The sequence below is a fragment of the Paramormyrops kingsleyae genome, chromosome 5, assembly GCF_048594095.1.
Source record: "Paramormyrops kingsleyae isolate MSU_618 chromosome 5, PKINGS_0.4, whole genome shotgun sequence".
NCBI lineage: Eukaryota > Metazoa > Chordata > Actinopteri > Osteoglossiformes > Mormyridae > Paramormyrops > Paramormyrops kingsleyae.
Window position 1 is genome coordinate 9815767 of NC_132801.1, and position 26289 is coordinate 9842055.

The 26289-nt window shown below is 42.0% G+C and overlaps 1 protein-coding gene and 1 long non-coding RNA gene across 5 annotated transcripts in view; one reads left to right on the plus strand and one right to left on the minus strand.

Moving 5' to 3' along the window:
* LOC111833510 (nuclear factor 1 X-type-like) overlaps nt 1–17586 on the minus strand; it is a 112582-nt gene extending 94996 nt beyond the window's left edge. Inside the window, exons 1-2 of one of the 4 annotated variants that reach the window (XM_072712091.1) lie at nt 16993–17586; nt 10230–10313 (exon numbers count right to left, since the gene is read on the minus strand). In XM_072712091.1, the coding sequence (XP_072568192.1) occupies nt 10230–10313; nt 16993–16995 (87 nt within the window). In that variant the 5' untranslated portion in view covers nt 16996–17586. Of the gene's footprint in view, nt 1–6998; nt 7214–10229; nt 10314–16992 lie in introns of those variants that run through there. The other 3 variants (XM_072712084.1, XM_072712090.1, XM_072712087.1) reach the window with 3 other exon arrangements.
* LOC140590845 (uncharacterized) lies at nt 17346–20226 on the plus strand. The gene is made up of 2 exons (XR_011991702.1): nt 17346–17480; nt 19688–20226. It is a non-coding gene; the product is annotated as an uncharacterized lncRNA (long non-coding RNA).
* Nucleotides 20227–26289: the final 6063 nt, after the last annotated feature.

The window sequence follows — 26289 nt, forward strand, 5'->3', positions numbered from 1 at the left end:
CCTGTCTTCCTCTCTCCCTCCCAGTGGTAGGATCACGCCTCCTCCAAAACTACTTTCTCAAGGTTTGGACTCCGCCACATTGAATCGATTAGCCTACCCTCCGTTCCCACTCTCTCTCTTTCTCTTTCTCCCCCGCTATGTGTCCGTGTGTTTTTTGTTAATGTGCGTGTGTTTGCCTGTGCGCGCGTGTGTGCGTGTGTGTGTGCGTGTGTGTGTGTGCTCCGTAGCCACAGCAACAGCATAACACACGAGCCACCGTAAGACCGCAATGGGGCTATTGCTGCTGGCCGAGACCCCGCCAAAACATAATCCATGCTGGGGGAGGCTGGGGGGGCGTTGTGGGAGATGGGGGGGGGGGACCACGACAAGGGAGAAATGCAAACAGACAGGGGAAAATAGAAACCTCCGATTCCCCCTTGGTCGGGGACAGCCATCGCGAAGCAGGATGAATCCATTTCCCATGGACAGCAGGATGGTTGTACATATACTGAAACAAAAGCAGATGCTCGTGGATTTTCGTAATGTGCAAATAAAACGCAGAGTCCTCGCGCTTCCCAGCGCTCATCTCCTCTCCTCCGGCAAGCCCCACCGTCCTCAGTCACACCGCCAGCAATTCGCTTCAGTTCGAGGTTCCGGCACCGGGTGGTATCCCTCACACCGGCCGGGTACGGGTAACGAGACACGGCGCCCGGGGGGGGCTCAGACCGAACAAACACTTGCCATCGTACGTTAAGAAGAGACACCCCAGCGTGAATCGAGGAAAACAGCCGACAGGCCGTGGAAACCGCCAGAAACCGGCGGCACACGGAGGGGGGGGGGGGGGGGGGTGCGATCCGCGGATTCGGCCATTAAGGGTCTCAGCCCCGAGTAGAAAGGCCACAAATCGCTAAATGGGTTTAGAAAAATCATTTTTCAGTGGGGTTGAGACAAAAAATCAGGTAGCCCCCCCCTAAAGCGGGTGTGGAATCGCCTATGGCACCGTGAATAAGTAATGGCGCCGAGGTCTACCGCCAACCCGCCATTGCGGTACATGCCTAACTCCATCTCTGGCAACTCCCAAGGCTCGCTGCTGGTATCACCATCGCATGCACGTAAACACGGACACCGCAACACTGCAAGCCTGCCCCCCCCCCCCAGCATCACGGCAGAGAGGGAACATAGACAGTGGATTTACATTTATTGAGAAGGCCAGCACAATTGTCCTGGGGGGAAACGGGCCGTCTGCTTTTTTTGTCTTATATTCGATATATCACACAGAAGACAGTCTTAGAGCACGAATGGCTGGAATCTGAATCTCAGTACTCTGGCAGACTCTTATGGCTCAAAGTCATTCTTGCATTGAAAAAAGGGTGTGTTTAGCCAATGGGTTAGTGTGTTCAGGGAGCTGGTACTGTAATCAACAGGCCTCTGTTTTGAAGGCTGCGAACAACATCTTTCACCTTAATTACCACACAAATACATACAATAACTCAACAACAGCAATAATAATAAAAAATAAGCATTTTCAAATGAATGTCATCCATATATTTGCAGCAGTCACATTCATTTGGGATCACTGCTAAGAATAATACGTATTATCATAACATATCATAACAATTACCATTATTATTATTATTAGAAACAACAACAATAATAATAATAAAAGCACGTACATCATTCAGTCAGTTTTACTTATCTCTCTGACACAGATCATGAAAATGGGTCTCCAGCTACAAGGCGCTAAGATCATGTATGAGACGATGCCCGTCGGTTAGTTAACTCCGCATGTTGACCTTACTACAACAAAGACTACAAGGGTGAGAGTTGAGGCGTGGAACCATTGTTGTTCTGCTTCTCTTTCATTAAATGGAAAAAAAAGTCCTAACAAAGCGCGTCTGTTTATTCGGAACGCGATTATAACATATTTTAATCTCATGCACAGCTGTTACGGCGTTTCCGGGGTCTGACCAGGAGCAGCGGCGCACACAAAGCGTCTCAGGTTGCTCTCCTTGGCGTGCGCGCAAGTAGGTGGTGACACGCCGTCAATAACGGGGTCTTTGTCGCCACAGCCTAAAATTATTAAAGCGATAAAAAGCAGCAAAAAAAAAAAAAAACCCACAAGAACCGCCACCGTGCGCTTTGCCTCAGTAAATTGCATGGATTAACCCGTTTGCACCTGCATCGTGCCTCAGAAGCGTCCTCAGTAAAGTAGTTATATGTCATACGGATGCAATAGCACAGGACAAACGATCGTTAGTGAACATCGAACAACACTGCAAAACGTTGTCTCGATAAACATAACGTGTTGCTTTCATATGACCGGCTAGTAGGCTATGTTCGTTCTGCTGCGTCGCGGTAAATAAAGGGGTTAAAAGCGCCTGTTAAACTCGCAGCGTCCGCAGTGCGATCTGGGGACTTAGGATCTACAGGTACGCCGGGAAACCACAAATGTGAATAGTTTCACCCAGGCTTACTTCAGGGAAGTGACAATGTGTTATTGCATTTTTAATGTTCCAGACTTTTTCCCAAGCAAAGGAGATGGTAAAAATATAAGCAGTGAAATCGCCAAAACACCATTTTGTACTTTCTCTATGGTGGAATCGCAGTTTTCCGAAAGTGCGTGTCCGTACGACACGCTTTATTGCCGGGCTGCCCAATAACTTATAGGCTAACCTACACACTTCTAGCTTTTAATCAGAAATTTAAAAGAAACTTATCCTTGAAAGTTTATCGTAAGAAGCGCTCAAAAAAGTCGACACGATTCTCGCACAGAGCGAGCAAATTCCCGGCTGTGGGTCACGCAGCTGCGGCTAGAATGGGAATATCAGGGCGCTGTATTTAGCAGCTGAAATCCAGACTGCGTATCGCCGAGTTTGGTTTACTGTGCGTCCCCTCACAATAACTATTCAATTAGTAACCATTCGCTAAAATGTACGAAAACCTCGGAAATGTTGGAAAGTTTTTTTTTTTTTTTTGAACAAACAATCGGATGACTTTCCTAAGGGCGTGCACTTGTTCATTTAAATTGAAGCTTAACTTTATTAACAGTGGTCATAATTCCGAACATAACTACCAACTACCTTAACATCGGCAGAGTTTTTAAAGTAACTTAAAAGTTAAACAGTCTTGCTGTCAGAGGGAAATGTTGTTTTGAAACGGAACGTAGAGGCCCCTAAAGCCTTACCTTAGTGGATAATAATCAAGGACAGAGGTTTGCCCTATAGTAACATATGCAAGCCGTTCAACAATGCCTCTTCTCAGACACACCATATTCTTTCATTTAAGGATCAACCTTAATTAAGAATGCATGTAAATTATTTCCGAAAGACGACCTACCCCACCTCAAACGCATTTAGAAATTGTACAAATTTGAATTTTCACACTTAATCTCCATTACTCATCCTAGCAATAAGCTCTCATCTCCATTGTTCATTCCAGCAAAGCTTAAACCGGTATTAATAATTCATAATTGCGGATTGTTTATATTATTTTTATATATAACCATCTCACAGCTCATATTGCTGATTTAATTATTGTCAATTAAATGCATAACAGTGTTAACTCATTTGAAAATGCACAATTACAGACGAATACGTGAACTTCACCTAATGTGATTCCCGCGATTTCAGTCCTAGGGCAGTTCGCTACATGAGTTACGCATCGGCCAAAGTCATACTAGATTAGGCTAAGGAAACATTTTATGTAGGCCTATTACCAACCTAAAATAACATATATTCATTTACTTTATGATACAAAATACTTAACAGTAGGTCGAAAATCATTTGAATGAAGGGCCAGGTTTAGAAATTACTTTAATCACACTGACGCACACTTCAGAAATCAAATTAGGAGGACGAACGTGCGCACAGTAAACTAGGTAAAATTAAGCAGACTATATATAACTGCCCCATATATGCGTAAGATATACATTTCTGCATATGTGCAGCACATATGCGCGCCTTGAACGCTGAACGTCATGTTAGCAATTAATTTTAATTAATGGAAAGATTCGCGGCCTAACATCATCCTCAGTGCACACCGCTCTAAGACTACCACGAGGCCGTTTTGAAAACACTTATTAATTCCAGAAATCCCCATAACTCTCCTCTATTATACTGCACACAGAAAAAGAAAAAAAAATCTCAACGCAATAAATTTCTACATACTGAAAAAAAAGTCGAAAATGCCCACCTTGCACCTTTTTCCAGATCCGTAATAAAATTCTGTAAAGCAGTAAAGCTGCGAGGCTGCTCTGTAATCTGATTTATTTTTTTATCATTTTAAAGTTACATTTCATCAGCTTTCTTATTTCTCTTTTGCACTTTGGTGTTTAAGTCAAGTTATAACACGCCACATGTGTCACTTGTGGAAATGACCGGAGTGTGTAAAGTCGTCCGGCTTGTATCTCCAGACACGCTCGCGGTGCCTGTGAATTATTTAGCTGTTCACCCTGACTCCAAATTCAAAGTACTGACATGTACTATTTGATAAATATCTACAGAAATTTCGAGCGTTGTTTTGGTGTTTAACTTGGGAAAGCTGAGAAATAATTTGATTACTTTGAAATGCATACTTGCATTTAATTAAGTGTATAGAATAAAGTTAAAACAAAGTCACGCAGGCAAGAAAAAAAAATCCAAAGTTGACAAACTGCAATAAAAACCTTCGGCACATTTTATCATAAATATATAACCAGGTAGTCACCAGTTTCCGGAAAAATGATCAGGAAACGTATAGTTCATTAGTTCAGTAATATGCAGAATCACATACAAGGACAAGGCATGTTTTTAGAATTTTTCAAAAGCAGCATATTAACATATAAATCAATTGATCTTATATGCTTCACCTGCCATTTGAATTATATGAAGATCTAAAGTCTTTATGTGACTGAAATTGCTAGATTTAACCCAGAAACTTAATCTAACTTTAAAGAACACGTGCATATACTATTTAAAAGACAGGATGTTTTAAAAATAACTTTAGGTCTATAAATCAAAATAAGCCATAGTATGTTAAATTAAAAAGTCATAACTCGCAAATACATAAAATAAACGGGGAAGCAGAGCGGAGCGTGATTTAATGTAAATGCAGGCCATGGCACCAACTGATCTAAATAAGGTAAAAAAAAGAAAAGAAAAGAAAAGAAACGTCACGTACCGTTAGAAAAAAACATTTCATTTTTGGCATTATAATATGTAACATTTTACCAGACTTCCAAACTATATTCTGTTCATGCTAACAGTGCTGCTTGGTGAGACTAAATAAATAAATAAAAATCAGACGAACAAAGTTCAATACGGCAAAGGAGAAATAAACATTTGAACGTTATGAAAGTAAGAAGTGCGCTACAGTGGAAATTATTATCGGGGATTAAGTCATACATCAAAGCGGATCAAGGCCTTTGACATGAACTTGCATAAAAAATGAACTGATCCACCCAGTACTGCAAATTATATGGAGAACATTCTCGCACCGCAGCTGTTTGCTAACATAAAGTGTAAACAGTACCGCGCTACAAATACAAGGCTAGTCATTGTTTAATGCTGTCGGGACGAACCGGTAACTGTCTTTCTATTGAAGTTGCTCGATTATGCTGCCCGATTTAGCATCTCCGATGAGCCCGTGTCATCCCTCTCACGCCGGTTTGCTCCTCGCTTGGTGCCCGGTGATTTCTCATAAATATATCAGCGGTAATATGTGGGTCGCTCCGATAACAGAAAGGTGATTTTTCTTCCGAAAATGAACGCGGGTAAATAGTGATATATAAATGCCGCAGCCAAAAGCAACGAGTTCAACAATGAACACAATGACATTTTAGGCATATCAATAACACCTAGCCCAATAAAACAGACGCTACCATGCAAAATTAACATATAAAAATATTACAACAATAAATTGCAATTTTGCATGGTTTGTCGAGCGACTTCCATGGTGGTCTTTAAATGTAATTTGCCACTGCTTCGTGGATTTTAAAGTAATATATTTACCCTGATATTGCCTACTAAAAGTTGATTGCGAAATCTAAGTGCGACCTGTAGTCAGAAATAATTTGTCCGGCACTCCATTTCAGGAAGTTTTAATACTGTAATTTCTACACCGGAATGCCATATTTTCTTTGGCTTAAATATGTAGATTATTATGTCCACGATTACTACCAGCAGATCAATTAACAAGAGACATCAATACAGACTTTAAAATGTAACAGAATTGACTTCTGTTTTTCTTTCTAAACTCCTATCATATACTATTCATGTTTCAGAAAACAATTTCTAGTTAAACTAATTATAATGCTAATAAATAAATGCTTATTTTGACACCATGTGCGTATTTAAAAGTCCCGACAGTAATTCACCTCCCTGTATCTGACTTTTAATAAAGTACAAGCACCCGGTTTTTAAAACAGCCCCCGTTTTTGGAGCGGTTCAGTATGACCCGCTTTTTCTCGAGCGGTTTAAATGTGACCGACCGGTAGCGATCAGCCGCAGGGCGGCCGCAGCTCATGGTGACTGACGGCGACAAGGACTGACAAGTCGCCCACCTCCAACTCGGGAAACTGCACACTTGCGCATATCCAGATTTATACGTACAGAACTTTTTTTTTTTTTTAAAAGAAAAAGTTAAACACCCTCGGCCATCATTATCAATTATTTCAAAAACCAATATAAACACTATCGGGAAAAAACGATGACACGCCACTGCAGCAACTGCCCACTGTTTACCGCTCTCGCATATCATCCCCCCTCCGTTTTTATATAAAATAGATTCGGGAGAAGCGCCATTTTCTCTTCAAACCATGTGCAATGAGACGCACAAGAAAGCTTATTGGAAAGATGCCATCAAAGAAAGGGGAGCGGGAAAAGCCTGTGGGAAAAGCACTATCAGAAAAAAAAACGGACAGTAAGAAAGGAGTTTAAAAGCAATTATTGAACAGGAGCACGGGACGAACAGATAAACAAGAAAAGCACACAACGTCCGACATGCAAGACATGGCATAACAATAATCAATCACAATATTTTACCTGTGTCAAGCAGTACGGGGAGTACATGTTAATTTTAGATTTTAAAATTGGAAAGCTTATTTAACTTGGATGGAAGTTCGCCGTAGTGCTGCATTGCAATCGCTCGCGGTCCCCTCTCCCTCACTCCATGCTGCACTGGCAACCCCGCCTCGGAGGCTGAAAGTGAAAGCTTACACAAACTTAGGAAAAAAAGTTTTTCTCTCGCCCTCGTTCTCTCTCACTCTCTCTCTCTCTCCCTCCCTCTCTCTCTCTCTCTCTCTCGCTCTTTGAGACCCGTCATATACAGCGGTCAACTTTCTTACAAGTACAGTAGCTAGCAAAACAAGAAGAGTAACCATCTCAAAGCATCATTAAACTGCCCAACTCTTTCCAAATCCTGTCATGCACGCTTCATTTCTTAAGCCAAATGTTTCACAGGAGACTCTCGTTTTTTTCCCTACGCTTTAATACATTAATTAATAAAGCATGTTATTGTACATTAACTTATTGTTTTTCTTTGTGCCTGTATGTGCCTCTGGACCTGTAAGCCTATATTAGCATCTTAATTGCTAAGTTTTAAATTGTTATTTTCAGCAGATAACCATGTCCATTGTTTTAACGTGGTGACGTGATAATTTCAGTTATTTCATAAATATTCCACATAACATCGCTTCCTCTGTAAATAAATACCCATTATACAATGTGTGTTGGACGCCTTTTATCAGGAGGTGTTAAGGCTTCTACAGTGTTAAAGTCCTTAAAACCTCGGTGTCCTTTAACTCCATCATCTGCGCTCTGTGAAGAACGGCTCCACTAACAGTGCAAGATGGCCCAGCAACTGCTCCTAAATCACGCAGGGCACGTCTGTTTAATGAACCTTCTTCTGGAGCTCTGGCTTCACCACGCTCAGGGGATATAGTCCAACTTCCTTCTCCTCGTGCCTCTCCACGGAGCGCTACAGCGGGCGACTGTGAGCTCTCCCTGTCGTCACAACCCCGATTCTGTGGATCCCAACTTATTTAATTACAGTTTGGAGCCAGCTGGACGACATCGGCGTTCAGATGAGGGATGGGGGCCCGTCTGTGGGGCCCCACGCTCCGAAACGCCAGGGGGGAGGGGGAGTCTCCTGCAAGGTGTTCCCGCCGCGTTCGGTAAGCAGGAGGGAGGAACTGGAGCCAGTGGAGCGACAGAGAGCTACGGAGTCGTGAGGTAAACCTGGCGGACGGTTGGGGTTCGAGGAAGGTCAGGCTCGAGGAAGGTGCTTGCGATTACTCGCCCGCTTAGCCTCACTCCTGTATGGCCCAGGAAGGCACAGGTCCATGGGGGGGGGCAGTGGCGTGTGCCGTGCTTAGGGTCCTTAGGGCATTTTGCACAGAAATGGGGATGGGGAGAGATTAGGGGTGGGAGCGCGTCTCAAAGCATGCTCGGGGCAGGGAGGGGGGCTGAAGTCATCGTGGTGCCGCGGAGCCAAGTTTTTTGGATCTGGCGTTGGAGTCCTGCGGATTTATGAGACCTGAGCCCGTGCTTGTGCGTTTGCAACCCAAGACGCTGCAGGAGAAACATGCAGCTCTCGAAACGGTGTGGCCAATTACTGAGTCTACCCGGGGGATCTGTGCGTACGTGCGTGTGTGTGTGTGTGTGTGTGTGTGCGCGTGCATCACCAAGTAGGTGCGTGCTTTATGGTGTGCATGCAAGTGTGTTTCAGTGCATGTCTGTGTACGTGTGAGAATCTGCTGTATGTCTGTGTGTGTGTAAGACGTTCTGTGTTGGGGGAGGAGGGAAACTGTCATAGCATAACACCAGTCTGGTCACCACACCCTAAAATGTGGCTCCAGTTTGAAAATGGTCAAGGACAAAAACTGGCCCAACAATACATGCGCCCATTTCCTCCAGCAAGAGTGAGTGGTCTCTCTCAATTCTGCACAATCCCACCATCAGGAGCTGGAGACTTTGGGGCGGTTCGTCGGAGTAAATCTCCCTGCGATGGAAGATGGGACAGACATCCCTAATGGTCGCAGCCAGAGTTCTAGGATTTATTTTAATACTCTGCGTGGCGACTGACTTACTACCAAAGGCTGGGATTTTGGCCAGCTTGGGAATAAGCACACTTGATTTAACTTGAAGGGTTTACGGATTTGTGGGCGAAACACATACGCAGCGAAACGGTTAATATTGCTTTGGTTTTGGCCGATCTGCTGGAGATCAAACGGCTGCAGAAAGTTGTTTTCTAGACGTTGCCTGTATAACGAAAAGCGGAATAAGTTACGATCGCCACTCCACCAATGTCCTGATGGCAAAATACTTCACGTCGCCAGACACATTACCGTGGATAAACCTCATAGTCGACGTCCCCCCCCACCTCCCGCACCACTAACGTCAGAGCGCTAGTCCTTCCTACGGCCCTGGGGTCCTCTTTGCGCTGATCGATGAGGCCGTACCTCAACGTTATTTAAGCGCGAAACCTTCCCTGCCTGGCACGAGAAGCGTGGGGTGCAGGGGCGGGGGCAGAACCTGAGCCTGTGCCTCCTCAGAGATTACTCCCCACACCATCTATAAGTTTAAAAACCCTTCCAAGCAGCAGACGATCATTCACATGTGTTATTGGTCATTCATCTACATCAGGTCAGTTGTACAGAGACTCCCGCTAATTATGTTGAATTATAATCCCTGTGCGTAGTTATGATCCACAATGGAAAACTAGATTTTAAAGTTCTGTTCCATTCGTCTCAGACTTAGAGGCTGCAGATAGGACACACTCCTTTGTATCATTGTGCTCCTGGTAAATACCTCTTTCTGTAGAATTCTTCAGGGAAGTTTAAGTTTACGGTTGCAAAAGTAGATAAATTTGCACGTTTTGTAATATTTAAATCTCCTACTCTTCACCTTCTACAGTTTTTTTATGGGAAGCTCAATGTACACTCATAATGGAATGCTAGATGGAAAACAATGTGTGTTTGTATATTGTCAAGGATGTTTAACAGACATGAAGGTGTGCATAGCTTTTGCACGCATTGTGCAGTGTGCGTCGCTGCAATCTCACAAACTACGAACAAACGAGATTAAGACATTCTGTAAAGACGGTAAATATCTGTAAGAATGGACAAATGTATAATCAAGTTAAATGCCACTCATGACGCTGCACAACAACCAGGCTCATTAACAGAAGTGAGCTACTAGGAAACCGCATGCATATGCACATGTGTAATAAAAACAACATTGACTGTAACGATAATAATAAGAGGTTATGCATACCCTGTACGAATCAGACACTACAAAGCATTCTGGGAGCCCAGCACCTCTGGAAGGATCTTCGTTCACCAGAAAAGTTTCGGCTGCCTGAAATGCAACACAACAGTCACTGACAGAAGCAGCTCAAATCCTTCAGTTTAAACACCGGCGGAAGAAAGATCACAGGAGGCTGAGGCGACCCCACCCCCCTCCCCGAGAGGAGCGGCGGTCATTTCTGGGGCAGGACGCCCCGCGCCCAGTGCTACAGACCCAAACGTTGGTGGAACGTAACTGAATATCTCTCTGAGTAAGCGTTTATGTTTGAAATTATTTTTAATTAGAAGCCAGTCAAATCTGAGATATTTAACAAAACAACGTAGTGGCTACACACACACACACACACACACACACACAAACGTCGATAGAAAACCTGGCAAGTGGTTTGTATTTATGAGAAACGAGTATCCTTAAGGCAAATGTTTTAAGCCTATGAATGTACCAGGGCGCACAAAAAGGGTGCTGCTTTCCAATGCTTAAACCGCTAGCTGGCTCAGTAAAATTTTAAATTGTGAATGGACAATAGTAAACAATTTGTGGCGTAAAGCAGCACTGCGAAGAATAAGATGAACCAAGCATCGCTCTGACGTGTTATTCTCTAATGCCATGCAAGCTGTTAAACTGAGCACACATCATATATAAGCGACGCATCCTCCGTCACCCAGGTTGAGCCCCGTTGCCAGTGTAGAAAGGTACTCTTTTGAGTCGCCCCTATTCAAAGTGCTTCATTTGTATGCTACGGAACCGGCCAGTAAGGCCTTGAGCAGTGAATAAGAAATCATTCCAGGTCTGCCGTCGATTGGATCGGACTTAGTGGGGCCGCTGAGCCAAAAGGAAAACGAAATCCTGTGAAATCCTATTTCACAAGTTTTCACACCGGATACGCGTGGGGTATGGAAACCAAGACTCACCCCAAAACATACCTACCTCACCAGATGTAGCCTGGGCTGATTTACACAAATACACATACACACATACTTGTGCAAATACTGTAAAAAAAAAAAAGCGCACCTAAAGCATGTATTTAAAAATCCAATGCATATTAATATACACTTTGAAACATTCACGGGGACATAATGAAATTTAAAGTTGCACGCACCACCGCACACACAGATATTATTATTACACACGTGCACAAAAACACATGCGCACGCACACACTGACATTTTAACGTGCTCGTGCCGACCGCAGGCTCACACACTGACACGCACACTCACATGCGCACAGACGCAGGGCCGTAATAAGTCACAGACGCTGGCAAACCGCACTGCCCAGAGTTGTGGTGAGAACACAAGCTATTCATATCGTTGGCAATGAGGGGTTTGTGCTTTGCCTTTCCTTTTTTTTTAACCAGAGGCTTTTCATTTGGGGTTTTTCTAATGATCTTTATGTGCATATAAATAATGTTTTTGCAGCAGGGCTGAATATCGTCTCTTTATTAAACAATTTAGTTAGGTCAGACAAGAGTCTTGTCTTAACGCAGAACACAGATAAATACACGCCGGAAAACTTGTGAAACGCTATAATAGAGCAGATCAATTTTTCTGACACCCTGAGTCACTAACGTGGTTCTCTGCCACCTGTATCCCCGTTGGATACCAGTGCCTGCTCCGTTTTTTTTCGGGGGGGTTGATCTCGCTGCGGGTGCCTCTGCTCGAGGAGAAGGGAAAAGATGCAAAATGGGGAGATTAAAGACAACCTTCCACTGGACAGGACAGGGAGTGGCCCAGTATATATATATATATATATCACTGTATTCACTAATGCATCACACATTTACAGGTGTTCTTATCGATGCAGTTTAAACAGCCTGGCGCTTACGTAATTTAACGCATCTTACTACTGTAATACAAAAGAGCATCGAAAAATGCGCACACTGATCGCTTTGAGTCGCTCCACATTTTCACATGAGTACCACATGCTGACCGCAACTCATTCTGAAATGACCCCCATTTCCCGTCTTGTGGTGTATATGCTTTTATAGGGCATAGTATTAATTATATATCAGATCATTTTCTATATATATAGAACATATGCCCAATCCATATGGTGAGCCCTTAGCAAACATCTCAAGGCTATGCTTAATTAACATTTTAGAAGGAAGAGAAGCAATTATTTTAAAGCTGGGAATTGAGTTTGTGACCTCTTTAGAGTAAAAAGAATATGTTTTAATATGTGAACCACCGCGGTTTTTCTTTACACAAAAATAAATTACAAGCTGGCTATAAAACTATTTTAAAAGCGAACAAAATATTTCTTTCTCAAATGATTTTAAAAAGGACAAACTTATTCGGCTGAAACGCGATCTAGCCCGAATGTATTCCCATTCTGCTGGCAAAGATTAATCACCGCATATATCTGTTAAAACAATCCAAATCCAGGGAAATGCGGCCACAGCGCTCTCCACAGTTTTTGTGGTTATGAAACATATTTCAGTGGTGCGATCCCCCCGAAATCTGTTTACGCACACTCCAGTCCCCGAAGAACAAATGATTCTCAGATGGTCCGAACCAAGGGAAGATTTTGGTGCATGTTACATGGCACCGAATCATTCAATGTATAAGTACAGGCACACACCCACCTTTACACACACGCACAGGCAGTATGTATACGCAGAAACAGACACACTCACACACTACAGGTTTTCCTTGCATTTACAAAGACCAGCCTTTCTGGCTACAATACAAATAGCATGGTTAATTGTATTTATTTTCGTACCTCTAATAAAAAAAAAGCCTTGCCACTGTTTTTATTTATCATTGCGATCCGGTGACTGAGAATTCACTGCCAGACAGCAGATAAACCAACCTGCCTGCGATGGCAACCACATCAATGGCTGAGGAGAGACTTGTTTGTTGAAATGTGAAAACGTGTATGTATTTGAAAGGGAAACAGCGTGTGAATCCATGCCAGAGCCGCCACGGGGAGGAAAATGGTGGGAAAAAAAACACACAGACACACACCAGCACAGAGGTGAGCGAAAATCAGGAGCAACGAACACAGCAGTTAAAGAGAAAAGATAAATGTGTCCTGTATGTACTGGGAATATTAAGGTGTTGTTTACGACTTTTAAGTGTTATCAGATGCTTGGTGGTACTCCCTTTTCGTCTAAAAGGTGGCATTAAAATAACACAGAGGGCAGCATTTTGGGGCAACCAGGCATCTGATCCTCTGTAGTAAAACGAATACGAGTTGCAGATGAATCATTCTGGTGTTACGGCATTTCTTGCCGTAAAATTCTTTTCAGGGAAATGCAGCCCAGTCCACAGGTACCTGACACGGCTGCGTGAGCATGTGTAAGTGTGCATGTGAGCGCGTGTGCCCTCACGTTTCTCAGACCGAGCAGGAATAGTCACATGCCCACTCAGACGCCCCTGGCCGCTTCTCGGCCGTAGCAAGGCGAGCCAGAAAACGTAAACGGCCTCCCCACCCACCCCCCAACCCGAATGGCACAGAAAAGTGCGTTAAGCAGAGCCGTAGACGGGGAGACGAGGCACCACACAAAGAGACACTACCTGGCACCTTGATGCGGCCGCGCTGCCAAGACACCATATGGGTTTTGTCTAGCTATCGCTGATCCCGAAAACGTTTCGGCGGCAGAATGGTTAAGCGGCGCTGCCGCTCCCGACATTGTCTTTTCTGCTCGCGGCATGCAGCTCGCGAGGTCTCCTCCAAACTCTGTAACCCTGTGTTAAATTTCTCCTTTAAATGCAGGGGAGGCACCCGTTTTGCAAAAAGCCCTGTTCAATGTGGATGCACGCTTGGTGAAAACCTTTAAATATCTCGTGTGGATCATCATACAAAGGCAGGAAATGTGTGCACAAACTCTTTTAAAAGTTGCTGTTCAGATTTAGCAATCCTAAGGTACAAGTACTTGGTATCTAAGACACAAGCATGCTTGTTGAGGACACTTAAAAACTCCTTCCACAGTGAACAAAATGATGGAGGTCATTAAGGGTAATATTATTACCCTGAAAAATGCATTACACCTCCCCAATTAGAGAATGACTGCATTAATGTGGAGGGTTGAGCAGAATAAGGGAAAATCTCTCTGATTATCTTGCTTGATCTTTTTACTATGACTGAACACGGAAACCAAAGCCTCTGGTGGGGCAAATTGTCATATTTCTTGTTTATAACACATTCTGATGGGGGTGAATTCGACCCTCAGGGGTCTCACTGTGACAGAGTGCAGGGCTGAGTACGGCCCAAGTAAACTGGAGTGCTACATCACTATGGCCGCTGTGGCAGCCAAAAAAGGCTCTGCCACAGAAGAGACCAGGCTTGGCGATTTGGACATTCAGCGCCCAGAAGTCCCTCATCTCTGTTTAGGTCATTGGCGTCACGTCTGGGTACATCCGTTTACCATCTTTGCAGTGGTCAAACTGCAGTTGTAGTTCCTGTCAGCAAATGAGTGGGGATTCTTAGGACAAGGGGGCAAGGAGAGGAGAAAAAAATGATAAAATCAGGCCCACGCTGGCATGGTGATCAGAGAATTCCCAAGGAAGGGGGGGGGGCAAGGTAGCCCGATGGACTTTCGCTTTGGGACGCAGAGATCTAAAAGAACAGTCAGGTTTCACAGAGGAAAATCTGAGACCACTGAGACAGTTTGCGGTGCCACTCAGATCCAGCCATTATCAGATTGGCCTACTTAATTCCTAGCACACTTGATTTAATTATGGGGTAGAAAACGACTGTTTAACTCCCAGGCCTCAGTCTGAGAGAGCCTGCAAAGCCTTCTCTGCTATTTTCATTCATATGGCATCACGTCACCTCAGCTAAACGTGACGATGTTCACAGGTAAAAATATAATCTACAAGCCTCAAATAGCCAAGAGAAGACGATATGACAGGAATAATGTGTCTGACAGAAAAAATAATGTAATGAAATAATTTTTCGTTACTAAGTACAAATTACATATGCCTTCATAAACAACAACAAGAAAATCACGCCACTGGTCAGGGGGGCGCCATCGCTGGGCACTTGACATATTGGGAGCTGCTGGCCTGTGATAGATCGACTATGATAGACCAGGATGCTACCATCAGATAGAAATTCGCAGGAACAAAGTTCTTAAAACTGAAAGAGCAATGTTGGAAATTCAGACACCGAATTCATGAAGATGCTCTGGTATTTTTATTTTTTTTTTACACAAGAGATTTAAGATCAGCGGACAATTAACAAGCAGGGGGAAATTAAGGAGAATGATCCCTGTTCTATTTCTTTCATCGTAATAATCACCGACGTGCTTATAGTAGTAATTGTGGCGCAGTGTACACATACTACTTCATGTTCTATTTTAAATGTTACTGTAGAGAATAAAAACACTGCAATACTTTATGAGCGTTCCTCCCCTTAGCCTTCTGGCTATGTTACACCAGTGTCATAGACTACATAATTAAAACAGTCATTGACAATGCAAGTGGCAGCCAAGCTTCGCGGTTATAAAAGAAAAAAGCGGTCGACTCGGTTATTAAAAATAGAGAGCGCAGTCGTCTAATTCACAGTATAAAGGCCCGCCACGTCTCCAAGAAACAAGTGCCACCCGCAGCTCCTATTAAGTTTTTAAAGTCTTCTTATAGCGATAAACACGTCGTGGTCGCACGTAGAAATGTGTGTGATCGCGCTAGAGTGAGGAGGGGGCGCAGTTGCAGGTCTTCCATAAACCTCCGCCACATCTGACAGTTGGACTTTGGAGCGGTGTGTCCGGCTGCAATGCGCACTGCTCCCTAACATTCCCAAATTGCGCTAAGGATTAAAGTAGACAAAGCGTCAGACAAGCCACGTCTCAACCACTGCAGCTCATATGAACAGAGGGTTTTTTCCACGTTTAGCAAAAGAATTTTCAAATTTTAACCGCTTCTTAATATTTCTAAATTATAACATCGTTAACCACTGCTGTTTTTTTTTTTTTTTAATTATACTGCATAATTTAACTGTTAATTGTTTTAAATAATTTTATAAATGCTCATTATTAATACTGATGAGAAATCAGGGATGTTCATGGAGTTTGCGTTTATTGGCTTAAGCATATTTTTTTTAATAGAGTCAAATGAACTCTGTGCTTCAGTGTCGGACGCTGGGTCCTTTAGATTACGGGGTGTAAACATTCAATGGCGCACATGTGAACAAAAATAACAATCAAAGAATGGCGGGTAACGCGCTACTTCGTGCTCCGTTTATAAAGAAGGGGTTTGACACGAGCAACTGGAAACAAGAAAGTACTTTGCCTGTTTAGAAAAGAGCTTTCCCGAGGGGCAGGGATCGACACGGGAGTGAAGGGCGATTTTGACAGTACTGCTGGAAAATGCACCGTCGCCTAAATTAAACGTTTTTACTCACAGCTATACTCGGCTACTAATGCATAATTCAAACAAAGTATAGGATTTGACGTTTTTATGCACAAGACGACAGATACACGCAGGCGCAACTATACACTATATACAAACACACACGCGGGAATAATCAATACATTTCGGTACAAAACATGCATGATGTAAATCTGTATAGCACGTGCTAACGCGACATTGTCGTGGCCGTTTGCGACGGCGCTATATTCCTTCGGAAACGTCAAACTCAGTGCAAAACTTGTAAAGGATCTTGGCATTAAAAGGCACTGCCCCGGCAACGTTTCTCTTTGTGTTTTGCTTTCTTATTAAACAGAAAATGGCTTGTTTACAGCCTTTCAAAAGTATAAAAAGAGCAAATTATTGATTTACACAGCACGTACCATTATGGTGCAGGGAATTTTGCCAAACAGTCTCAAAGACCCATTTTCCTTTAAAAAGTTCAGCTTCCAAAAAAAAAGTCTGAGTGAGAGAGCGAGCGAGAGAGTGCGGCTCGGCTTCTTCTGCGATACCGGAAGCGAAAAAGAAACGCTAAAAGAAGACGGCGTGTGGCCCGGCAAACATTCTTTTAAAAGTAACTCTTCTCATCGGTGCGAGGGAAGCGGACGGATTATCCAAGCCCCCCGATTTCTGCCTCATTCGGGATCTTCCTGGTCACTTCCAGCGTGAAGGATTTTCCAATACAGCGTAGCCTCGGCTTGAGAACTCCGGGAGATCCGCTATTACTGTCCGTCTGCTCTCTCCGTCAGCCGAGTCCGTCGCCGATCAGCGGGTTTCGGGCGAATCCGTGCACGGTGTCCGCGATCCGTCAACAGCAACCGCAGAAAAAAAGTGTCAAATCAGGGAAAGGGTTCAGTGAAATAGACTGACAGTAAGTTGTTCTGTATGTATATATGCCTTCAATTCAGCTGTTGCTCTTTTTTAGAATTTAAGACTACAGCACCCCCTCTCTCTCCCTCCCCCTCTCCCTCTCTCACTTTCTTCTATCCCCCTCCACTCCTCCTGTATCAAAAAAGTGGGATCCCCTTCGATTCCTCTCCACCTCCTCCTCCAGGCTTAGATAAGGCGAAGGAAAAAACGCTCACGACTTTGTCTTATAATGACTAAAACAATCCTGAGCATCAATCAGAGTGTCTGCTACAGACTGAGGCACGCAAGTTGACGACTTAAAAAAACGGTCAAATAATATTAATCTGTAAGCATGTTAGTAGGCTATATGGATGTATATTAAACGTGTAGTTAATATAGATTTTAGTAATGAGTCTTGAATAAACGGGAAGGAGTGCCGTTGGCCCGAAGCGTGCGGAGCTGATAACGGTCGGAGAATCGGAGAGGCTGAATTATTAATACGGAGAGCGGTTCGCAGTCTGTCGTGTTCAGCGAGTGGCCAGGGCGGCAGCTGGGGGTTTAGCAGAATTATACGGGCTCTGGGTAAGTCGTGAGCGGCAGGGATTACCGCTCACAGGCAACAGTGTATCGGCTGCAGGATGGAGGAGAGGCGGGAGGTGGAGAGAGAGAGAGGGAGCCGCATACGTGGGGACATACATTTAAAGCAAAACTTGCCATATGAAAGAGCACCACTGTCCATAAGACATAAAATATTGCTCAAGCGAAGAAACTTGTGTGAGAAATATTTATCTTCATTATATTTTTTAAATTCTTACCAACGCACGCATTCAGTATGAATAGCTGTGCTGTAGAATAGTATTAAACTGTATGAAACGCGCGTTTGCAGTATGCTGTTTGACATTTCAAAAGTTTTAGCCCAAAAAGTTTAACGTAGCTTTGACAAGTAACAGACCGAGCCGGCTATACTGGAATTAATTAAAACAGTGTAATTTTTCAGCAGGGAACTGAGCAAACCTTTTCGCCACTAATTATATTAAAGAACAATGACATTAAGCCTCATTAAAAGATATTAAACACAAATACCCGTCCCACTATTTTCATGGGGGAATTACGCAACAGATCTTAAGTGAGCAAATTCGGTATGACCTGGATATTAAGAGATTATGTAATTTCCTATGTGTACATTCCGCAAATATAAATAATGCAGCAAAGTTCTAGACATGCGACTGAAGCATTTATATATAACGTCTGTTTATGTAACGATGTAAATACTTCTGCGCCATCTACGTTAGTATTTTCGTTCTTGTAGATCGCGCGATGATTTGTACTGGTATGAGAACACGTGTTTTATCAATGATGCACGTACGTGCATTGACCCAATCCTGGTAGGCTTTCTACAATTGGACCATTGTTATGCTATGGTTAAATAATAATTATTGGCAACAATAATTATGATTAATAATATTAATACCAATGGTAGTATCTGCTACATAATGGTGATTTTTAAATTTATTTTAATGTGAATTTAATTTCAAACAATTTTTCTTTAACTCGTTTGCGGAAACTCAATCGTCACATCCTACCTGCAAATCACAGATGTGTCACAATATAAATTGGTGATCGGTTCAAAATGAAAAATCAGAGTTTCGATCTGACTTCTTCCCAACGCTTCTTATATATGTGTATGTGCATGTGTACACACACACACACACACACACACACACACACACACACGCACACATATATATATATAAACTAATATAAATCAACTGCTGATAAGACGATGTAGCCCAAAATGATCGATGAAATTAAACTATTCTCGGTATAATGACAATAATAATAATAATTCCATCATATTTTTACTCTTTATTAATTGAGGTTGTGAACTTGACTACTGTGCTTCTCCCACCTACGTTATAATGTCATGAAAATGCGAATCTTGTTTTCATTCTAATATTTACATAAATAATAAGGCAAAAAGTTTTATAGTTGTTCTTGCACTGAGACATTCTTGTTGCATTATGTTTAAAACCTAAACGTGTTTGTCTGTTTGTTCACTTTCATCAGAACTATAACCCCCCCCCCCACCCCAAAAACAAGGCAGATAGCCCTGCATCTTAGGATGTAATGTCCTGTTGTTACGCTGACATGAATGGATGACGTTTGCATTTTTGTTTTCTATTCCCTATTTTTCTGCCTTATACTGTATCTCTTATTTTCTATAAACAGGTCCATTAAGAGGTCACACAAGAAGTGTTTTATAAGACACGCCGTTTTCCATCCTAATGGAGGTTTTGTGAAAATACTAACAGACCAACAGGTAACTTGGCCAAAACTTCACCCGAATTAAGCGAAACGAAATTGGGAAACAAAAGTTATTTGAAATAACCTGTGAAGCAAGGTCACGAGCGTGGTGCATTTCCGTGAAGTTAGATCAAAGTTAGGAAGCGGTAACAAGCGTGAAGGTGTTAGAGTGAAAAAGGCGCGGATGCTTCTAAATTTTGAACATAGTAACGTGATGAGACTGTCACTGACAGAGTGAAGACATTTAACGAAATTTTATTACTTGTGTTAAAATCTTACTTGTTCATGTGTCAACTTGGACGTGAATTGCACTTTAATACATGTATTTAATCCATAGAACTAAGTAAATAAACGAAAATTGTCACAGTATCTGTAATTAATATGCATGCAATGTTCAATTAATTTGTTTTAAATAATATTTATAGAACTACATTTGTATGTAAATAAATGATTTCCAGAGATTATTTCTGCATCTGTGTTGATGTATATCTTGAGGTCTATTGTAATTACTTATACAATTTAAAATTCTATAATAACCTTTCTCAATACATGCATAAAAGTCCTTAACATTACGTGGTATATTTAATTCGATTAAAATTATTACAAATGTACGTGAACTTTATTTTATCTTTATGTCATCTTCATAAGTAAGACTGGGGTGCACGTGCTGTGGGCTATATAACGGCAAAGAAGCTTCTTTTTATTCAAGTACGGTTTATAGTAATAATACAAGCAAAATTTTAAAATATTAGTTCAAACAAATCAATTATTATTATGAACAATTGATTGTAATTTTAAAATTCAACCTTTTGAATTTCGAAAAACATTTTTAATAGATATCTTTCGCGTGTGAGTGCTGTGATTTTGCTTAAAAATGTTCGTATAATTAATGGAAATGTGTGTTTTGTCTTATACGGAAGCATCATTTATTTCTACGACGGGTTTCATATTTGTTAATATGATTTATTGATGATAACTGATTGTTTTGGCAGTTTTGACTAAGTTTAAATACAGATTATGCAGGCCTCAATATGTTCTCTTTTCTTCGGACAATTTAAACTGGAGTTTTTTTTTTTTTTTTTTTTTTGCTCCAAAATTGGAGCTACATTTAGGGATAAATTCTGATTGAAATGCTTTATTAGTGTTGGGTGTATAAGACAGAGTGTCACTTCATTAAAGTTAAAATAGAAAAAGCATTCAGAAATTATTCTCAGGTTTTGTCAGCTCTGTCATGAGTCAGAAATTTAAATCCATGCGCGCGCGAGTTGCTGCTGGTAAAGTCAAAAGTGTCAACGCCTAGAACAGAAAGTCCGCGACTGTGGGAATTTCAGGGATCTGCGAATTATATTAAACTCCATTTGAACTTCCAACAACCACCGTGATTTAATCGAATTCGATTGTGTGACTAGTACAATTTTTGATGAAAAAGGAAATTAAAACGTGTACGTAAATGGGGTTTGATTAAGATTACCTTATTGATATCTGATCATATTTTCGCTTATTTTATAATAACCGATGTCGCTCAACTGATTGAACCCCTGTTTTAAATAATGTGAAAATATAATATTATTATTATGTGCTCGCCAACTAATTATCGATTTATCAAGTAATAAAAATGATAACTGAATTTGAAACGCAAGGGGCATTTAATAAATATAATCTGAATAATCTATACGGAATTATATGCGTAATACATTTCTGAATACAAGAATTCGTCCACATAGAACAATGCAGCGCGCAGTGAATAGAAGTTTCACATTAAAAAATCTTCATCTTTTCATGAAAAGAAAAGTAGAGACTCCTAGACACTGTGCCATGGTTCAATAACAAGAGTTAGGCTACTGCAAAACTCTATTCAAGGGGCAGAAATGTGTTTAATCCCAGTCTGAAGTTGTCCAACCAGTTTAATTAATAAAACAAAGTTTTTATATTAAATATCTTCAGCCTTTGTCCGTGTTCTGTGCTATCTGATAACGTTTAACTATTCGTCCAGTATTTGCGTTTTATGATGCAAATCGAAATTGTGTCTTACACAAATTAAATTCCTCCGTGTACCAGAGAAGACCGAACTACAAATAATAATAAAAAATACATGTGTACAGATTCTTATTCATGTCTTTTCTATTTTTTAAAATAATCATTAAGTAGAGTTAATCACTGCGCTATACGTAGACATATTTGTAGTATTTATACTATATTTCAAGAAAATACTTTCATCAACGATAACAACATTTAATAAACCCACATATTTCATCTATGGTTCCTGGTTATAGATCTGTCTTTACATTGTTGACAACTTGTGAGTGTAGCTTGTATTTCAATTATTTTAAAACATGGTTACATGCATGCATGATGTCATTACAGGAGATATTTAAATATTTTATTGCTCATAGTGTAATCCAATGCCACTGTGACATTATTACTACCTGTATGCTTTATGGAGTACATTTCAAAGCCTGGATCAATTTATCCTGCACCAAACACACCATCTGTAGTGTTAGGTCACTTTAAAATGCCTCAGTATTTTCTGGGTGATGTCTTCTCATTCATAGGTCCTGTTTTCTGAAAATACAAGCTATATAACTGACATCTGGCCTATTTCCATCATATATATATATATATATGTGTGTGTGTCTGTGTGTCTGTGTTTATAGACATATTTTAATTAATACAAGATTTTGTGAATCTGTAGCATATGGATTTTATAATTTTGGTTTAAGAACTGCCAGGTAAACATTGCTACACGTGTGTTTGACATCTCGTTGTACTTAAAGGATGTTAAGCACAAGTTGTTTTTTGGGCTATTTTCCGGCATCGTTAGTCCAGTGCCAGGGGATAAAATGAAAGAAAATAAAAGAGAAATTAAGATGAGCAAAAGGGGCGGTAAAGGTCCCGGCGTTAGCGAGTCTGTGCGCGTAAGAAGTAAGAAGCTAATCAATTCAGTCAGGATCGTAACAGAACACCTTTCCAATTTGGGTTTCCTTCATGGCTTTTTCCACATTAAAAGGTAAAAATACACAGTTTAAATGTGCAAATGCCGTAAAATAAACAGCTAAGCTCACAGGCCTTTGCTGGAGCCCCCACGGCATTTGTAGAGTATCTTTGACTTGTGAATTCAGAGACGTGCCATTACTGCCATGCTTGTGGGTTAATTTCAGTTCCTCGCAGCACATGATTAATAACAAAAACAACAACAATGATAACGATAATAATAAATAAATAAAAAACTTCTAGGCCAGTATATTTTGTGAAATAATGTTACACAGAACGTTACGCACCCCAGTAACGCACTCCGACAGAAACTGGGCCATATCACGTAGGAAGAAAGTTACAAGCGCGAGTGTGAAAGAGAAGGTGCGTGTGGCTAATGAGCGCTGGGGGCCCTGGGCGCTTCGCTGCTGAGTCCTTTCCACGGCGGCGCTCCGTCCCATTGACACCACGCTGTTTTACGGCCCTGTTTTATATGCTCGTCGAACCCGCGTAAAACGCAGTGGAGGGTGGCGTACTTTACGATCACTCAGCACTGTTGCTGTTAATGCCAAAGACTGTCCCGCTTAAAAAGGCCCCTTCAACGAATTCCTAGCTATTTTATATGGATAATTATACATACATATATAATGCATATTTATATATATATATATATATACACACACACACACACTGTACTATGCAAAACTCTTAAGCAGTCAAAGAAAAAGGCTGTTTATCTGTGTAGTAAGTGTATATTTGCTTAGAATTAAATCGCAGTGTAGCATTAGAACAGATGCAAATTAAGAGCAAAGCAATAAAAACACAAACAAGGATTTCTTCAGTTCTCTAAAAAGTTACTGATATCTAGTTGGGTGGCTAGATGAACACTGCTTCAGTTCCCAAACCTCTCCTCAGGGGCACCTCAGCCGTTCCACGTGTCTGTTAAATTTCACCACAAGCTCACATGATTAATTTAATGAATTTGTTAAATAACTCGATGAGGTGTTGGTTAGCCGTACCAGGTGTGGTAGCGGCCGAACACACAAAGGTATATTGGAAGGTTGCTGTAAATACTGGGGTGACATTAATAGAGGTTTAGAAATGGCTAAGCTGACACACTTTGTCAGACATAATATCATAGTTTTACACCAACATGATGATCATTTGAACATTATTTTCTTCAATTGCCTAAGTCTTTTGCACAGTACTATATATCTATATTAACACACACACAGGTTTGTAATTATATCTTTGTGGGGACTTTCTATGGGGAAAACTCTAATCCCAGCAATGACGACCTTAACCCCTACCCAGCCCTAACCTTAACAGTGATTAACCAAACAAAACACAAGACATTTAGCATTTTTAGGTTTTTGATTGCAGTCACAGATTTTCTTGAGGGGAATGAAAAAATGGTCCCCACAAGGCCAAAATAACATGGACCCCACAATGTAATATATACATAACCCCCCTCCCACATACATTTATATATAATATTTTATATTATTTTGCTTTTGTGCTTCATTCAGTTCGATTTAAAATGCCAGCTGATTTCCTGAATGTTCATATGTGAAATATAGATGTAAAATAAGCAGATGTTAAAAAATATAAATCCATTTTTTCCACAAATGTATTTAAATACATTTTAAATTCTAGGTAATGTTTCTTTAAGAAGAATGAGAGAGGAATAATCATCCAAGTCTGTATTTACATTGTATCTGAAAGTTTAAATGGTGTTGTAGTAAATAATGATATTTGAGTTATATTTTTAATGTAAGAGAGACACAAACCATTGGCACAAAAATGCACTAGAAATGCAGCAAATATGGGGGGGGGGCGTTAATCTCATGTGGGATAGGAAAATATACTTAGCAAGTATGGTAGTTTTTTTCGTATGAAAATATTGATATATAATTACTTTATTTATATATTATCTGGATTAATGTAACGGTTTCTTGCATGCTGAAATACAACAACGTTTTCGTAACAACTCACAATGTCTTGATTTTTCTTAGCAAAAGTTGACAAGCAGACTTGCGTGTATCTGAGTTTACAGAAAGAAGGGTTAGGGGCCCTTTCATCTGCACAGCACAAGTGGGCTGGCACAGGTCTGGTGAGTTTACACAGAATTCAAATCAAATATTTTTAATCCTGATGGTTACTTCACCAGCAACTGAGTAAATCATAGTGGAATTTATGACTTCTGGCACAGTTTGGGTGGATGTTTTGGGGGGCGGGGGTGGGGTGGCAGGTGTTCCGGCTCCATCACCCCTCCCGCACTCACCATCCAGTGAGAACCTCATGGCTACATCACCAGCTTTGCGAATTCACGGCTTTTCCCTTCGCAGATACTTGGCTGGCTGCTTTCCTCTTTGTCCCCCCTCCCAGTGTCCTTTGCGGCTTACGGCATGGGGGCGGGAAAGAGCAAGCAATGGGCGAGATGGACCACCGCTTGGCGACGCCATGGCGAGGATGCTGTGGCCAGGCTGTGTCTGCCCAGGCTGTGCTCTCCCAGGCTGTGCTCTCCCAGGCTGTGTCCTCCCAGGCTGTGCTCTCCCAGGCTGTGCTCTCCCAGGCTGTGTCCTCCCAGGCTGTGTCCTCCCAGGCTGTGCTCTCCCAGGCTGTGCTCTCCCAGGCTGTGTCCTCCCAGGCTGTGTCTGCCCAGGCTGTGCTCTCCCAGGCTGTGTCCTCCCAGGCTGTGCTCTCCCAGGCTGTGCTCTCCCAGGCTGTGTCCTCCCAGGCTGTGTCCTCCCAGGCTGTGCTCTCCCAGGCTGTGCTCTCCCAGGCTGTGCTAACAGCGCTTCACCTGCCTCTGGTCTGCCCGAAACACTGGGCTTAAGGGTCAGGCTCTCATAGGCCGCAACGTGGGCCCAGTGCTGCGTCACCTCTACTGGTGATCCAGTGTGGAGCCAAGTATTAGCAAGAACCAAACAGACACATCATATGGTCCCATTTAGGGCTTAAAGAGAATGACCAGCAGGTGGCATAGTGGTTAAGGGCATGGCATGGAAATCTGAAGAGGAATGAATGTGACTTATGCTAGAAGTGGGAAGACACAACGGATGCTTTCAAATGGCAGCGATACAGACGAATTCAAGAAGACCAGATCTCCCGCAGCATCTGGGCGTGATCAAAAGCAGATGCCTGCAGATTACTGTTAATTATTTAATCGACGCCAAAAGTTCTCTGTGATTCTAGGCGCAGACGGCCAACGGTGTTTACCACGGCTGGCCAGGTGCGTTTAGAGAGAGACGGAGGTGATTCAGAGGCTCAATCAGCTGAACACAAAAGCTTAGCTGGATGATTGAACAAAAAAACACCCCGTCAGCCAAGAGATAAGAGAGGAGAATCATCTTTGCGATGGATGCGTGAGATGGGGGAGTCAGTGAACCAGAATCAGATGATACCCCTGAGCCACAGAGCCACACCAACCAGTACAGCCATTCCCCGCCGCGGGCGGCACCCCTGGAAAGCAGGGCGTACAGCGTGTGTGTGGCTGTGCCGACGTCTCTCCGTGGCAGCGTGCCGTGTGTGTGATGTTGCGTGTGCGCGATTTT